Raw genomic sequence first — 17857 nt, 5'->3', positions numbered from 1 at the left:
AAATATCATAACTACAAAAAATCATGTGACATTGTTAAGATAAAATAAACTACATTTCTAACTAAAAAAACCTTCTGAATTTTAAATTTTGAATTAATTGGTTACTCTATTTGGATTAATAAATATAGATATAGCCATTCAAATTTAGAATCTAACCGTAAAGCTATTGATAAAATCATTTGCATTCAAACTCTAACCATATAGTTATGATAAAGCAAAATAATTAAATACTTTTCAAAACATCTATCTTATATATAAAAAGGGAGAAAATTTTGAATTGAGGTTAAGCCAAGCTAATAAGAAGTTGGCAATCTTAGGACAAAAACTAATACTTAAGACGTAGAAAAAGAAAATATAATTAATGAAATGAAGTTCGCCACACTCAACAATATTTCTAATTTGAGTTGTAAAATAGAACCTCATTTTCTTTAAAGCTAGTTGTAAGTTTGGAGATTAGGATTTAAAGATAAATAATTTGGGTTAGAGGTAATAGCAAAAATAGTTTAAAATTAATTTAAATAACATAATAAGGATATATATAAAGAGGAGAATCGAAGTTACGTGAGGGTATATAAATAATACGCAAAAAATTATTGAAAATTTTAAATAATACGGTAATTTTTGAGCAATGAATCAATGTGAATAAACTAAATTTTCAGGAGTAAGAAAAATCTATATTATTTATTTTTATATTAATCAAGGATATTTTGTCAAATAGTAAACTAACAAAATCCACATAAAAATATAAAGTAATGAATAATGCAATAAAGACAAGTAATAATGAACAAAAAGTTTTAAAAAACAAGTTTTAAAAAGGAGGATATTTTATATTGAGATTAAGTTAAATGGCAAGCTATTAACAAGCCACTTGGCAATTTAAGACATGTTTACTATGAGTTGTAATGCATTTAATTTAAATTCTGAAATAAATATTTCAGATACAAAAATATCATCAAGATTTAAGCAATAAATTTGATTTGAAAACTAAATCGTTTAAGGTTAAGGAAGTTGTCTCGGATGATAGAACTTCTTAATATTTATTATAATGATACGGTAAAAATTATATTAGAATCATATAGATTATTAAAGAATATAATTTTAAGACATAGTTACTATGAGTTGTAATAGTATTCAATTTAAAGCCAGAAATAAATATTTTAAACTAAAAAGAATATCATCTAAATTTTAGCTATAAGTTTGAATTGAAAACTAAATTTTTTAAAGTTAAGAAAGTTATCTAGCTCAGATTTTAAAACTTCTTAAGATTTACCATAATGATACGGTGTAAATAATATTAGAATCATATTTATTGTTAGAGAATTTAATTTATTTTTGTTGAAGGATATTAATTTTGAGTTATTAGATTATATGAAAGGGTTTTCTTTTTGAATTTCAACGAGAGAGATATTGGTTTCTAATTGGTAGTTTTCTAAATCAATTTTCAAGTTTAATAAAATGTATATTTTTAAAAAATAACTTGTATGACGTGAAATATTTTTTTAAAAATATAAAAAAAGTTATTTCGAAACGAGATATTTTTTAAAATATAGTGCCATTTTAAAAATAAAAGGATAATATTTATGAATTTTAAAAAAGATTTTTTTGACATAAGAGAAGTCATATCATAGATAAAATCAGGTCACTAAAATCTTTGAAAATCTTTACATAAAATATGCGTCGAATTTACTGTTTATCTTTTATAGCTGATATACATAGATAATACACTAATCACACATGATTATATATATTATACATGGATTATATATAAATCATATATTTTTTAATTTTTTAATTTAAGCAATTGGGTGAGTAACTATTTAGGTTAATCAGATAAAGCCAATAGAAAAATATGAAAGAAACGGTAAAGCCTATTTTGTGTGCGCGCGGGTACTGATGATACCAGTATTAACAGTATAGGAAACTAAAAAAATTGTGAATTAAGTGGAGTTAATAAAATTCTTCAAGAATATTTGTTTAAAATATCTTTACTTACCCTTGATGAGGATAGAGTCGAATTTACTCCAAACAGTAAATAATGTGCGTTGCACAACCTTTGGACGAATCTTTGCACTGATTTTGACGTTGTAAGAAAGCAACTACTTCTGTTTTCAAAATCCAATGACTCCACAATATTGGAAAAACACACATGTTCCCTTCTTACATTTCACACTTCCTATATATGTAAATAGATACTCATACATCCGTAAAAATTCTCTATTGTTTATTGGGGTCGTTTTCAGTGTTGTGGATAGTGCACTGGTAGGATTTCAGACACCCCCATTTTCTTCGACTGTGTAACTTCAAGATTGGCTGAACTTCTCATGCTTTTGATCATGGCAGTGCCATGATAAAAGTTCTTATGGGATATATCTTTACAGTTGGATTCACTTCTATGGTCCTCTGTTAAAAGTGGGGTTTGGTTTGGAAGCACAAATTCTATATTATCCACAAGAAAATCGTGCATTTTTTGTGACTTTTGGTACCTGGGGTTTCAGATAATTCTTTTTGGTGATTTGGGTATTTTTTTTTTCTTTCTTTTTTGCCATTGGTTGTTTGTTTCAGGTGTTAGAAACCAAACTCTTGAGTCTTGAGTAAAGTGCTAACCAACATATTTTTGAGTGAATTTCCATAAAGATTCAATCTTGTTTTTGGTTTCAAAATCTTTGGTGTTTACTTTGGAGAGCGGAGTGCAATTGCTGTATGTATTTGTGGAGGTGAATTGTTCAGTGGATACAAATTGTAGAATAAGAAACAATTTAGTGCATATTAGGGGAATCTTGATTTGAGAAATCATTTATAGCAAGTAGTAGTGTTCTTGGACTGCTGATACATCATTGATGTATGCAGATTTTGATAACTATATAGTAAATGGTGTAAACTTATTTTGCTTTTGGTGGTGGTGAGATGTCAATTGTTTCACCCCCTCCAACTCCAAGTTCTACTACATCATTTGCAGCTCCACCAACTTCCTTTAGTTCACCATCTCAGCTTTCTTCTTCAGCACCTACATCTCAGCCCAATGATAACTCATCATCTATTGCATCTCCTCCCCCTAGCAGCTTACACCCACAATCTGCTCCTCCAATAAATGCAACATCTCCTCCTATAGCATCAGCACCACTGCCTCAATCCCCTCCTCCAACAAATATAACATTGCCTCCTCCTGCCTCATCTCCACCTCCACTCACTTCACCAACACCTCCTGTAGAATCTGCTCCTCCAATTAGTCCTCCACCTCTTCCTTCGTCACCTCCATCTACACCTTCTGGTTCACCTCCAACTTCTAGTCCGCCCGCTAGTTCACCACCACCTCTATCATCCAGCAAACCAAGTAGTCCACCACTACCTCAACCCGAACCAACTAGTCCTGCAAGTTCACCTCCATCACCATCGACACGTCCCCCTGCATTGTCACCTCCTCATTCATCAACACTCCCCCCTGCATTGTCACCTCCAGCACCTGTGCAGAATCCAAAAACTCCTCCAGCACCACGATCACCAGGGAATCCGTCTCGTGAACCTCCTAAAACCTCATCGCATTCACCACCTTCATCCAAGACGCCAGCGAATTCACCTCCATCTAAGCCACCACAAAGTACTCCAGATTCCCCAGCCTTAGTCCCTCCAATAAATTCACCCCCTTCACCAGCTTCTTTACCTCCTAGTAACTCAGCATCCTCTAGTTCCCCACCTACAGACTCATCATTATCAACACCTACAGCACAATTATCACCACCTCAATCATCCAATGGTGCACAACCTTCTCTTACTCCTCCTTCACCATCATTTCCTTCAGGTGACGCTACTGCATCCAGAAACAATTCGACAGATAGATCAAAGGCTACAGGGGATGGAGGAATTGGCACTGGAGGATCAGTTGCTATTGGTATCATACTTGTGCTTCTGTTGCTTGGTATTATTGGAGCTGCAGGATGGTGCATTTGGAAGCGAAAGAAAAAAGATTCTGGCCTGAGTGGTGGTCATATCTTGCCAACAACTCTCGTCTCCTCTCCAAAATCAGGTAACATTTGGGTATCGTTAATCTGAGATGTTTTAGATGCTGCAAGCACCATCAATGCAATAATTGTCATTCAGATCTTTCACATGAAATTTGAGTAGATGTGCAAATTCCCTTCAGGTTCTGCCTCGTTGAAGGTTCGAGAATCGACACATGTGATTGGAAATGGAACTGGCTCAAATATTGTCAACTCTCCAGGAAATCCTGGTGGACTAGGCCATTCAAAACCATGGTTTACTTATCGAGAACTACTTGAGGCTACAAATGAATTTTCTGAGCAGAATTTATTGGGTGAGGGTGGATTTGGTTCTGTGTACAAGGGGTGCCTAGCAAATGGGAGAGATGTAGCAGTAAAGAAGCTTAATATTGGCGGGAGCCAGGGGGAGCGTGAGTTCAGAGCTGAAGTTGAAATCATTAGTCGGATACATCATAGACACTTGGTTTCGCTTGTAGGTTATTGCGTTTATGAGAGTGGAAGGCTCCTTGTTTATGACTATGTCCCCAACGACACCCTTTACTTCCATCTTCATGGTAAATGTGGATCTGTTTCAATTTCAACATTCATTTTTGGCATTAGGTCACTAAAACTAGCTCTTAATACTTGCAATTTACAAAATGACAGGGCAAGGGAGACCTGTTATGGATTGGCCAACACGTGTTAAAATTGCTGTTGGTGCAGCCCGTGGAATAGCTTATCTGCATGAAGATTGTAATTACTGTTCTCTTTTTTTACCTTTTGATCTATCCTTGTTTTGTTCACTTCATTTCTTCTCAGGGTGAACAAGATAAAAGTGAACCTCCCTCACTCCCCCTCTCCCCCACAAAGGAAAAGGCAAAGAGAAATGAGAAGCTAAATACTAAATAACATTCCTGGTTGCTCCTTTAGATTCTGTTCCTATTCATCATAACTTAATGACGTCCCAATGATACCTAACTCCTATTACTTCACCTGAATTTATGTTGAACAGCTATGTTATGTCTATATGCTCTCTTTTGGACCAAGAAATCAGATTCTTGAGTCAAGGACATCTTAATCTACTAGCAAGCATAAGGTCTCCTCGAAAACAGTCTATATCTTTCAGTTGAAAGCGATAACATCAGGTTTTCCAGTAGTACTGTAGTGGTGCGCATGTTTCTCTTTTGGACTTGCCAACATTCACTCCTTACCAATCAGCATGAATGCAAATGCAAGCAATGCCATTCTTCCTCCTTATGACAAAGTTGGACTGCAGTCAATAATGAATTCTATTTTATACTTTTAAAAGAAGAAATGTGTTGAACAGACTTGGGAAAGTTACCATAATGGTGTTGATATGTATTTACATATTCCCTTTGTTCTTGTTTCTTGACCTACTGTTGTCCTTTTGGCTAATGGAGAATTGCTGAAAGATGACATGAATTTTAACAAAATTGTAGTTTGAGGGAATCTTATTCTTTATCACTATAACATGAATTTTTCCCAAAATTCAGTCTTTGAGGCGAAATTATTCTGTTCACTCTTTTAAGTATAGATTTCTAATATGATATTTGATTCTTGGTTTTTTCTTTCTGATTTATTCATTTTTTTTGGTGCTGTTGGCAGGCTGTCCTCGTATCATCCACAGAGATATCAAGTCTTCGAATATTCTTTTGGATAATAACTTTGAGGCTCGGGTATGTCTAATTCCTCAAACTCCTTTATTTTACATTGTTTTCCTTGCAGACTGCCTTTGCATTTAATTCCCTCTTCAATAGGTTTCTGATTTTGGATTAGCTAAACTAGCTGAGGAAGCAAAGAGTCATGTTACGACGCGTGTTATTGGTACATTTGGGTAGGTTTCTCTTCCAACATTGACATCAAATAGAGCATAAGAAAATGTACTGCCATCTTTTAATTGCCCATGTTTACTCTAACTTCTTTGTTCGGACATAGATATATGGCCCCTGAATATGCATCCAGTGGAAAGCTGACTGAAAAATCAGATGTATATTCCTTCGGAGTTGTGCTTCTGGAGCTAATTACTGGACGGAAGCCTGTGGATACATCTCAGCCATTGGGGGAAGAAAGTCTAGTTGAGTGGGTATGTTTGTAGCTGACCTATCTTTCTTTTCCTCTATGTCCATAGTGACGTGAGATCTCTTTCATTAGCATTTATGCACCTTTTTTGAGAAATTAAATCAGAATTTTGTAGTTCCTCCTGTCATTTTCCTCACTGCATGAATTTGATAGCTGATGTTTGAAAATACTACCATAATTACACTACAGTAGCCTCTAATTGCAGCTATGGGAAAGTTATTTTTTCTTTAGTTGGACCAGGACAATGTCCTGAGTATGAGATCGATGTGCTACAAGTTCTGAATAATTGAGACCTCTATCCTCACAAGGTAGGGGTAAGGTTTGCGTACACACTACCCTCCCCAGGCCCCACGGTGTGGGATAATACTGGGTATATTGTTGTATTAATAGGGCCTATATCGTGTATCCTGGAATGACAAAAAAAAAGGTGATTTTTAGTCTCTAAGGTCAAAAAGTGAAGCAACCAAATACAAATACCTGAAATTCTGAACTGCTCTAATATCCCTTGTTGAGTTAGGGGATAGAAAGAAAATGTGGAAGATTGGTTGAGAACTTCATTCTGATTCGTCTGGAGCTATATGACACAGTGGGAGAGAAAATATTTGCTTACTTGTTTGGGCACTAGTAAGACTAGACAGATATGTGCTTACATGTTTTAGAAATATTTCCATAACTTCTACGGATTTGTTCGACTCCAAATACATAATTATTGTTTTATGCACTTTGATTATATGTCTTTGAAATCAAGTTTATCCTTGCATATTGCACATCTGGCATCGCTATTAATCTGTTCTAAATCCTTTTGATTTAGGTATTATCATGAAATACTTTGAATTGACATATTTCGGTCTTGTACGATCAACCTTTAAACTTGGCATACAGGTTTAAATGTTAATAATTCTTAATTCAGGAGTATGTTAAATCAACATATTCATTTGTGATCATCAGCTTCTTTACGTATACTATTAGCTCTGTTTTGGCATGGGCATCTGTAGAATAAAGGAGATGTGACATAACTGCTGCTAAACATGTTCATTTAATTATCTTCCAATCAACTATATGTTGATGATATTAAGGAACTGTGTAATTTGTGGAGCTTTTAGACATGATAAGTATGATGACTGACCAAAAGCATGTCTTTATTTTGAAAAGAACGTGACAACTGGCAAGCATGTTGTGAATTAATCTTATAATTTACATTTATGAGTGATAACAGTTGTTTCATTGCTATGTATTATGAGGACTTACCTATGGACTATGGCACCAAAAGAGTATCGTAAAGTCCTGTTATATAAGACGTCCTAACTAATATGCTCTCTATCTACTAGATCAACCAAATAGTTACAGTACTAGCTTACATAGTATGTGACGAGTAGTTTTCAAGACTCAAGAGAGGATGAACTAGGCTCTGTGAGGTTTCCGAGCTTTAAATATTAAGACTTTAAGATGGACAGTTTGTAGCTCATATCCTGGGATACATGATCTACTAAAGCTTCAAATTTCTATTATTTTGTTTGTTACTCGCAATAGGCCCAAGTTTAACTTATCTTCTAGGGTCTTTCAGCTATTCGTATATTCTGAGGGAATTGCATGCTGCTTTCTTTTGTCTCATAGAATTGAGAAGAAACATATTTGAAGGATTACTCTCTTCTCTCATGCCCTTGAGTCTCCAATGTAAACATCTTGGTTGCACTTAGTGTTGGGAAGCGTGTCAGGCTAATAGAAAGGAAAAAAATATTTAAAAGAGAAAAGCAATAAATTGCACAAGACAAGACAAGATTTATGTGGTTCGGCAATTTTTGACTACAGCAGTGTTATAAATAGCGCTCGCCTCAGCGCTAATAGCGTGAGGCGAGGCGATGCGAGCAGCCTGCGCTATTTTGGTTCTGTTGCGTTGCGATTGTAAAAGGCGAGCGCCTCTGCCTGCGTAGCGAGAGGCGAGCTGTGGCGTTGCTTTTTGAAAATAAAGAAAGAAAAAGGCTTAGATATTTTTTAAAAAAAAAGACCAACGACTTAAAACATTAGGGTTGCAGCTATTTCATGTTTCTTTCTTCTTCAACCTTCTAACAACAGAGCAGCCAAGACCACCCAGCCCAGGTAAGCTTCTCTTCTTCTTCGACTTCCTTTCTTCTTCTTCTTCTTCTTCTTCTTCTTCTTCTTCTTCTTTCTCCTTTCTTTCTTTCTTTCTTCCTTTTCCTTCTTCTTCTCTTCTTCTTTCTATTTTTTTTGCTCTGTTTTTTGTCGAGCAACAGTGCAGAGCAGAGAGTCTGTTGCTCTGTTTTTTTTAGTTTTTCTTCTTCTTCTGACCTTCTCTTCTTCTTTCTATTTTTTTTGCTCTGTTTTTTGTCAAGCATCAGTGTAGCAAAAAACAAAACAGAGAGTATGTTTATGCTCTGTTTTATTTTTTCGTCTTTCTTCTTCTTCTGATCTTCTCTTTATTTTTTTTTTGCTCTGTTTTTGATTGAGCAGCAGTACTGCACCCTGTTTTTGCAGAGGCAAAGGCAGAGAACTTCTAACTTCAAACCTGAAATTTCCTCCTTTTTCAGTTATAGAGTAGAATTAATTGCATATTGTGAATTGATATATTTATTAATCTATTATTGTTATTGAGTTTTTAGTTATACATATAATATTTTAGTTTTTTGTATAAATTGTCGCTTCACATAAAAAAGGCGAGCACTTCGCTGCGCGCCTCTCGCCTCAGTGAAGCGGGCCCTCGTCGCTATTTGTCGCCACACGCTATCCAAAATACTGTGACTACTCCACGGCCACACAAAGAATAATTCTTTATTAATTGAAGACAAAGAAGAAGTTGAGGGATGATCTGCAAATGAAAATGCATACCCCTTTTATAGGCATTTGATGCCCTGCCGACATAAGCGCTTACATCATAAGAATGCCGACGTAAGCGCTTACATCATAAGAATGCCGACGTAAGCGCTTACATCATATTTTCATCTCTTTTTGACTTTTCTTTCTTTTATTTTGTCTACTTTTCTTTCTTTCACATACAACATGTTTGCTCCTATCACTTAGCAGCATAGCTGAATCAACCAGAAAGATAGTAGTCTCACTGAACCTGATATTTTCTTGTTGAATGCCTGAAGTCAATTTGTTATTTGAGTATTTCCTTTGCAATGAATGTCCTGTTCGCTGAGATCTTATAAGGCAAGCCTTCCACTTTGATTCTCCCCTGGAAGGATTCTGTCTTCACTTCTTTTGCTGTGATACAATCATACAATGGTCTGATTTGGATTCAGATGGCGCCGAGAATTATGTGCACCTACCAGTCCTGCAATACCAATCTTTTCTGCACCTGAAACATTGAGGTCGTGTTGCTTTTGCAACAATCAAACAGCAGAAAGTAGTCTGCTTAAATTTCATTGCAACTTTCTCATCTTACCAAAATCATAGATCCTAAGACAAGTCTAAACTTGAAATTCAACTATCATTTAATTGATCATTAGGTAACCAAAGCCAATAACAGTAGCAACAGAAACTTATATTCCTTCTCATTTTGTCGAGCAAGGACTTCCACTAACTGTGCTTTTATTTGATCACTTCCAGGCTCGACCTTTGCTTAGTCATGCACTTGAGAAAGAGGAATTTGATAAGTTGGAAGATCCTCGCCTTGAGAAGAACTATGTTGCCAATGAGATGTTTCAAATGACTGAGGTCGCTGCTGCTTGTGTGCGTCACTCAGCTGCAAAGAGACCAGGGATGGGACAGGTAACTTCTGGAAAGCAATGCACAAACAACCTTAAGTCGTTTTTAGTGGAATGACATTTATGTTCTCATCATGCTTATGCTTTCGCAGATCATGAGAGCTTTTGATAGTATGCTTATGTCTGATCTGACAAACGGGATGAAAGTTGGTGAAAGTGTAATATATAACTCTGCGGAGCAATCTGCACAAATAAGATTGTTTCGGAGGATGGCATTTGCTAGTCAAGATTTTAATTCAGATTTTTCCAGTCAAGGCAACCATTATAGTAGAGAGTTGGCCGAACATGGTTAGGGTATATGCTGCAGAACAAAATGGCTTGTTGAAGCAAGTAAACGATGAATCTGTTAAATTTCAAAGGCAGCTCAGCTAAAGAGGTACCTTGATTAAGTTTTGTAAGTAGGTTCCCTTTTCCACTGGCATACATATTGTAGTCTGCAATTTTATAGCAATTTTTTCTGTAACTAACAGGAAACTTTTATTATCATCTCCAACCATTTTTTGAAACTATTGTTCTTTCAAGAATGAGTTCATTTCCTCTCTTGTTCAAAAAGATTGCAAACACCGGATGACATACACAAATTGAGAAATGGTCCCCTTCTCCTCCTCCCCTGCTGCTTTGCAAATCAACTCTCTTGGAAACAAAATAGTAAAGTGAAAACAAAACCAAAAAACAAGTTATGAACGAGTGAATGCAATATTAGACAACAGCAATTTGGTGATGGGTCTGAATAGCTTTGGATAAGGTTCAACTTGAAGGATTTCATTTCACTAAATGCAATAGTTTTTGGATGGTGTGTGTATGGTTGAAAAGCAAGGTGTACAGAAGAACAAGAAGTTGATTATGATGTGTTTGGTCATCACTTGATGCAGGTCTTTTTTTTTTCTTGGACTTGATACTGGTCTTTCTTTTTTCCTGGACTTGTTACAAGTCTTTCTTTTTTCCTGGACTTGTTACAAGTCTTTCTTTTTTCCTGGACTTGTTACAAGTCTTTGGCTCTTTTATTTTTATGCATCTAATTGGAGAAGCACACTGGTCTGACTAATCTAGATTCACGTCATATAAGGCTTATTAAAAGAGGAACGCTTTCTATTGTATCTCTCGTGCTCAAACCTGAAATCTCTAGTTAAGGGTGGATGAATCTTATTATTAAATTCCACCCCACTTCTGGTTAGTCTTTGGCTCTTCAATTTGCAAGAACTCTCTTTTCATGGTCCTTGCAATATCTTATATTGCCAAAACTAAATTTCACGAGTCATTAAATTATTAGCTTAATCTCTGTGCATTAAGCATACACAAATATTTCCTATTGTTAGATTTATCTTAATAAAATAACATTGGAATAGCTTCAATTTAAGAGGCTCCTTTGCCAATGAATCCATTTTTGTATATATGCTACGATCATTAGACCAATCCTTATCCAAAAATGTTATCCTTCCAAGTTAGAACAGGCAAAAAATAATTGATCTTTAATTCTTTGTAAAATTAGTACATTTAAAGAATAAGGAAATGTGAAGACTTGTTCTTTCACAAAAGAAGAAGTCCAATGGAAACGTACACGAGTTACATTACCAATTAATAAGGGATTTTTACCGTCCTATACACTATTGGAAACTTTATTATCCTCGTTACTCAAGTTTCAATTTAATTACATGGTCATATACAATTTATCAATTATATACAAATAAGTTTTAAATGAGTATCCCTTTATTTTAGGAATTGAATAAGGAATATCAGTTATTTTCTTATCCCTTTATACTTGTCCATCTCTCTCTCTCTCTCTCTCTCTCTCTCTCTCTCTCTCTCTTCATCTCTCTACTCTCCTTCTCTGTTTTTTTCCTCAATTTTTCTTCATTTGATGTTCTCTGTTTTTTATGCTTTCTTGTTTTGTATAGAGTTTTAATTAGGGCTGCTTATCGGGCGGATTGGGCGGTTAATTACTCTTAACGGTTTGGCTTAACGGTTATCGGCTTTTAAATGTATTAATCCGCTAGCCACCCGATAAGATATCGGGCGGATTGGTAACGGTTTAGCTCTTATCGGGCGGTTATTGGGCGGTTTATCGGCCTAATTCAAACATACATATCTGTTAGCGCCTACATAAGAATGATGTAGTGTGTCATGTGTTGTAGAGTGAAAAAAGTTGTGGCACAACACTGATGTTCTTCTATTAAACATAGACAACATGCATTAGTTTTAAAAAAATAAAAGCAGAGGTGAACCATAGACACCATCTTAAACAATCTTGTTGTAGGGTGGGAGAATAAGCTAAGCTAAGCCAAGCCTGGGATCTTCTAATGCATAGTACGTAAGGGTTCTGATTATTTAGGAATTAGGTGTTAGAACTTAGAGATGGAGTACTGGAAGAAGTGGAAGGGTTTTTGATATATATATATATATATATATATATATATATATATATATATATATATATATATATATATATATATATATATATATATACACACAAAAACAAATTATATATATATATATATATTCTTAACGGGTTAACGGATTATCCGTTAAGAAAATTGAATAATCCGCCCCCAAACCGATAAGCCGTTAATAAAAATATTTCAATCTGTTCCTCGTCCGTTAAACCGTTAACCCGATACCAATAAGCCATTAAGCTTCGATTTCGGTTCGGTTTTCGGGTTCGGTTCGGTTTTTGAACACCCCTAGTTTTAATGGAATTCATCAGTGGATTTCAATTATTTTAACTTAGCAATTTCCTTTCATGTTGTACAATTGATGTTCAAATTGAAATTGTCAATCAATAAATATTGAAAGTGTTTGACTCTCCACCATTGACAGCCATTAAAAAGCTTTGAAGCTTTGAAATCGAATTTGGATTTTCAAAAACCATTATTTGTTTGGATTGAGTGTTTTTGCAAACAATTGGAAATAGTGTTTGGAGTTTATATCTAAATTTTGAGGGTGTTTTGATGAAGATTATACTTAATTTTGGCTGAATTTTCAGATTGAAACTCGAAGAAGAAGAAGAAGAAGAAGAAGAACACATGACATACACTATACTTACGAAATTGTAGTAAAGTTGTATTATAATTGTATGTAAGTTGTATTATGTTGTATTATATAGATTTTTTTATTTGAATGTTGTATGAAAGTTGAAAAATAATTGTATAATGTATGAATCGTTGTATAAAATTTGTATTTAAGTTATCAATACTATCTTTTTACATAAAGTTGTTGATATGTATCAAAATTGTATTAAGAGAGTAGGTTTTGATTGGAATTTTAGAGAGGAAGAAGCATACACCACATACAAAATATATACAAAAGACATATTATATAAAATTTGTATAAAAATTATATTTAAGTTGTATGATATTGTAGTTGTATTTAACTGAGTAGAAATAATGTATGAAAGTTGTAGATAAGTTGTAGATAAGTTGTATAATATATAATTAGTTGTATGAAATTTATTTTTACTATGTATAAACCAGATACAAAATATACAAAAGACATATTGTATAAATTTTGTATAAAAGTTGTATTTAAGTTGTATTTAACTTGGTAGAAATAATGTATGAAAGTTGTAGATAAGTTGTATAATATATAATTAGTTGTATGAAATTTGTTTTTACTATGTATGTTGTTGTAGATATTTAAATATGCATTAAATTTATACGCAATTTATTTTTAATTTGTATGTTGATGTACCATATCGACACATGTACACTGATTCATATTTGTTTCAACGGAAAAACTTGAATATTGATGTGAACTGAATGATTTAGGTGGAGTGAAGCAAGAAGAAAGGGAGTTAGTTCAGAAGTTCCTGATGGATGTCGATACATGAGCATATTTTGATACATGAGTTCTATTTACAAATAACTTGCCTTGAATCTGTAGCTATTTGCAAGATTCCATATATTTTGGAAATAAATTCTCGTTAGAAAGAATGTGTGAAAGTATAAGGAAAAATATTTGGGAATCAACAAGATATGGTGAATCAGACAAATAATGCCTTGAATCTCATTATCAAATGGTTAGTGCTCAATGTGGATGTTTTTTCGTAAAGGAATAACTACAAATACTAGTAAAAAAACAGTTAACATTTTTGGCTTGCAAAAGAAGAGGCAGTCAGTGGTATAATCAAGGAAAAGAATAGATCACTCCTGATTGCCGTTGCTTTTGGACGTCTATGTGTTCTTCAATTTCAAGGTATTAATGTTTACATCAAACACAAAATTGACTGGTAACTCCTATTTTCCTACATGGTAAATATGTAGTGTGGCTTCACTACCCACATAATTTGGCACTCAATTAAGAGAGTTTGAGTGTATAGAGGCAACGGAGAATAGGGCAAGAAGAGAGAAGAGAGAAGAGAAAAAAGGAAAAGAGAGTAATCGAATCCCCTAATTTAAGGCACTAATAATGGATTGTATATAAATTATAAGTAAATTTTAATTAGGGCGGGTAATATACAAAATTAGAATAATTTTGGTAAATAAGTTTCAAATATTGTATATGAAGGAAAAAATCCCATTAATAAGTTTGACAGAGATATTCCTTATATTGATCTTTGGAGTATTATCACTTTTAGCCCGTGCCAGAAACGTGATTGCAGCTATTAATATTCCTATTTATAATAGTACAGAACTTATTTCAACTAGAAACATGAAAGTCTATTCCTATATTAATTCTAACTACAAATCCTATTTAGACATGAAATAAACTAGCAAATACCAAATCCTAAATAATTTTGGTATCATACTACAACTTTGAATTAGTTTTCTAACATTCTCCCATAATTCAAAGTTGTATCCGTCTCTCTTGTTTGTTGTGTTGTTTTGTTGGGGCACTTCTCTCCAACTTCCACTTTTATTGAAGCGCATGTCTCCAACTCTTCATGATTGTTTCTTTTCAGGTCTCTTTTCTTTTATTTGATTTAGTCATGCTAGTGATCGACAATTGAATGGACATTTCTCAGTGTGCTTAAGAGGACCACTTTCCCTTCTCTTTTTTCATTCACTGTCTTTCCTTTTTAGGTACATTTTTTGGGGTTTCATTAAAGGTTTCACCAATCACTTAGAAAATGACCACCAAAGATTCTGGTGATAACCATCCATTCGTTAGAGTTCTTGTATTCGAGTTTGAGAACGGAAAATGTTCTGCTAAAGAATATTGTTCCTTTACAGCTTGTCTGGGATAAACGAGACGAGACATGATCGGGACTCGAAGAACTTGTCAAATTAATTACATTAGTGATAGTTTTGCCTATTTGTTTATATTGTTATATACCTTTTTACATCTTCATTTTAAATCTTTATTTGAAATATCCCCTAGCAGTTATGTTCTAGTTTTGCACATTTTCTTTGTGACCTTTAGTTGTAGATTATAGCCCCTTTAGCTCTGGTATTGTATTTCTTCACCTATTTTTCTATGCTTTAGTTGTAGATTATAGTCCCTTTAGGTCCTTTGTTTTATTTCTTCTACTGTTTTCTATCCTTTAGTTGTAGATTATAGTTTCTTTGTTTTATTTCTTCACCTGCTTTCTGACATTTAGTTGTAGATTATAGTTCCTGTTAGTTCATTTATTTTATTTCTTCACCTGTTTTGCGATCTTTAGTGGTAGATTATATTTCGATAATTCATTTTATTTTTATCGCTTGTTATCGGGATAGTGCTTGCGTAGTAACTCCTAGATTATAGTGGCTTTGGTGAATGATGGTAGGGTAAGGTCTTGTCCTCTGGGGTGTCAGCACGGGGGAGGGTGTGTGGGGGGTAAGAGGGCTAAGGGAGCTACTAAGCTGAGAGTAAGGTCTTGGAACATAGGTACTTTGACCGGAAAGTTTGTAGAGTTAGCGAATATTCTCGAAAAAAGGAAGATTAATATAGCTTGTGCACAGGAGACTAGATGGGTAGGAGATAAGGCACGGGATGTGGGCAATTTCAAACTTTGGTATTCTGGGAGGGTGGAGGGCAGGAACGAGGTAGGTATCTTGGTTGATACGGACCTCCGTGAACTAGTGGTGGAGGTTAGGAGGGTGAATGTGTGATGACCCAAAAGGGTCATCTTATGTTTTAGAACTCGAATTTGCGCTCTTAAGCCTTAAAAATCTCATTTTTACCCTCTTTGATTTCCGTGCGCAATCCGGAAAGGTTTTCAGAAAGCTTTTATGTTGAAAACTAATGAACATAAGAATTTTTGCCTTAAAAGTTAATTTTAGTTGACTTCGGTCAACATTTTTGGTAAACAGGATCGAATACATGCTTTGACGGTCCCGGTAGGTCAGTATCGAATTATGGGACCTGAACGTATGCCCGGAATCGAATTCAAAGGTCCCTAACTTGAGTTATGAATTTTTGATGAAAATTAAAAGTTTGAAAATTATTTATTTTTAAGAATTGATTGATATTTGAAATTGTTAGTATCGGGTCCGTATTTTAGTTTCGGAGCCCGGTACAGGTTCATTATGATATTTAAGAGCTGTCTGTGAAAATTGGTGAGAAACAGAGCTGATTTGACGTGATTCGAACGTCCAGTTGAGAAAATAGAAATTTTAAAGTTTTTTTGAGAATTTCATTTGATTTAGTGCTAAATTCCTAGTTCTAGGTATTATTTTGGTGATTTGATCGTGCGAGCAAGTTCGTATGATGTTTTTAGATTTGTGTGCATGTTTGGTTTGGAGCCCCGAGGGCTCGGGTGAGTTTTGGATAGGCCACGGGATGTTTTGGACTTTAAAAATCTGGTATTTTACTGCACCAGGTGTTCTGGCATGTCATTCTTCGCGTTCGTGAAGGTACTCTCACGAACACGAAGAGTAAACTGGGCAGCTGAAGTTTTCTTCTTCACGAACGCGAAGCGATGGGGGCGTTACCCTTCGCGAACGCGACCAGCTCCTCGCGAACGCGTAGTATTAGGCACACCTGGGGGAGGGTTGGTCGTTCCTTCATCGCGAACGCGAGCAATGCCTCGCGAACGCGTAGGCCAGGGGGAGTAACCATCGCGAACGTGAGCAGGATCTCGCGAACGCGAAGGCTTGGCAGCCAGTACCCTTCGCGAATGCGACAGTGGCCTCGCGAACGCGATGCACACTGTCGCCCAGTGCATAAAACAAAATCAAACACGGGTTTAAGCCATTTCTTCAACATTTTCAAGAACCAAACGGGTAGAGGCGATTTTCAAGAGTCATTTTCTTCCCCAAAGTGTTGGTAAGTGATTCTAAACCATTTTCTTTCAATTATCCATTACATTTTTTGAATTATCAACCTAAAATATAGAGTTTTCATGGTAGAATTAGGGGTTAGGGTAGAAACTAGGAATTTCGAAAATTTGGGGATTTAAACCTCAATTTGAGGCCGGATTCCAAAACCAATTATATATTCAGGCTCGGGGGTGAATGGGTAAATGAATTTCGGTCCGAACCTTGAGTTTTGACCAAGCGGGCCCGGGGTCGATTTTTCGAATTTTTGGAGAAAAATTTGAAAAATTTAATTTATGCAATATAATTGATTCCTTTAGCACTATTTGATATTATTGAGCCATTTTTAATAGATACGAGTAGTTTGGAGGTGAATCCCAAAGGAAAAGCTGCGATTGAGAATTAAGTGGCTTTCGGAGCGAGGTAAGTGTTGTGTCTAACCCTGACTTGAGGGAATTAGGAACCTTAGATTACTTGCTAAGTGAAATATATGTGAGCGGCATATATGTGAGGTGACGAGTATTTATGCGCCGCCAATTTACATGTTTTCCATGTTTCTCTGTTTTTCTTATATTGTCTTTTTCCTATGCCAAATTGCTACGTGTTATATTGTGTTGTTCAATTTATCGTTCTTATCATGTTTACGGATTTTCTGGTGATAATTGAGTTTTTATTTCAAAGTGGAGACTGATATTATGGAACCAAATGTTGCAGTAAGGTTTGTACTTGTTATTCTATCTCGCTATTGTTATTTATGCATTGCATTATGGTAAGAGAGAGTGTTAATGCACTAAGGGTGATGCCGTGCCATATTATGAGTGTTAATGCACGAAGGGTGATGCCATGCCATATTGTGAGTGTTAATGCACGAAGGGTGATGCTGTGC

The 17857-nt window shown here is 35.0% G+C and overlaps 1 protein-coding gene across 3 annotated transcripts; it reads left to right on the top strand.

Annotated features, from left to right (window-relative positions):
• Positions 1–2131: 2131 nt before the first annotated feature.
• On the top strand, positions 2132–13005 carry LOC107780000 (proline-rich receptor-like protein kinase PERK8). Of its 3 annotated transcripts, none has more exons than XR_001646728.2 (9): positions 2132–4021; positions 4139–4549; positions 4641–4727; positions 5601–5671; positions 5753–5829; positions 5931–6078; positions 9642–9803; positions 9892–10175; positions 12780–13005. XR_001646728.2 is itself a non-coding variant. In XM_016600508.2 (8 exons), exons 1-8 carry the CDS (start codon positions 2905–2907, stop codon positions 10090–10092), a joined length of 2274 nt encoding a protein of 757 aa, XP_016455994.1. In that variant the 5' UTR covers positions 2132–2904; the 3' UTR covers positions 10093–10351. The 3 variants fall into 3 exon arrangements, 1 of the variants encoding a protein (XP_016455994.1); XR_001646729.2 differs by lacking the exon at positions 12780–13005 and adding an exon at positions 10270–10351; XM_016600508.2 differs by lacking the exon at positions 12780–13005 and having other exon boundaries at positions 9892–10351.
• Positions 13006–17857: the final 4852 nt, after the last annotated feature.

The sequence above is a fragment of the Nicotiana tabacum genome, chromosome 9 (genome assembly GCF_000715075.1).
Source record: "Nicotiana tabacum cultivar K326 chromosome 9, ASM71507v2, whole genome shotgun sequence".
Taxonomy (NCBI): Eukaryota; Viridiplantae; Streptophyta; class Magnoliopsida; order Solanales; family Solanaceae; genus Nicotiana; species Nicotiana tabacum.
The sequence above is the reverse complement of the archived record's forward strand: the minus strand, read 5'-3'. Positions and strand labels throughout refer to the sequence as shown.

Excerpts from the sequence above, each read along its gene's own strand:
- LOC107780000 (XM_016600508.2), top strand. The coding sequence starts at position 2,905 with ATGTCAATTGTTTCACCCCCTCCAACTCCAAGTTCTACTACATCATTT. Across the intron at positions 5,672-5,752 it reads ATAATAACTTTGAGGCTCGG|GTTTCTGATTTTGGATTAGC; the intron begins GTATGTCTAATT and ends CCTCTTCAATAG. Across the intron at positions 9,804-9,891 it reads AGAGACCAGGGATGGGACAG|ATCATGAGAGCTTTTGATAG; the intron begins GTAACTTCTGGA and ends ATGCTTTCGCAG.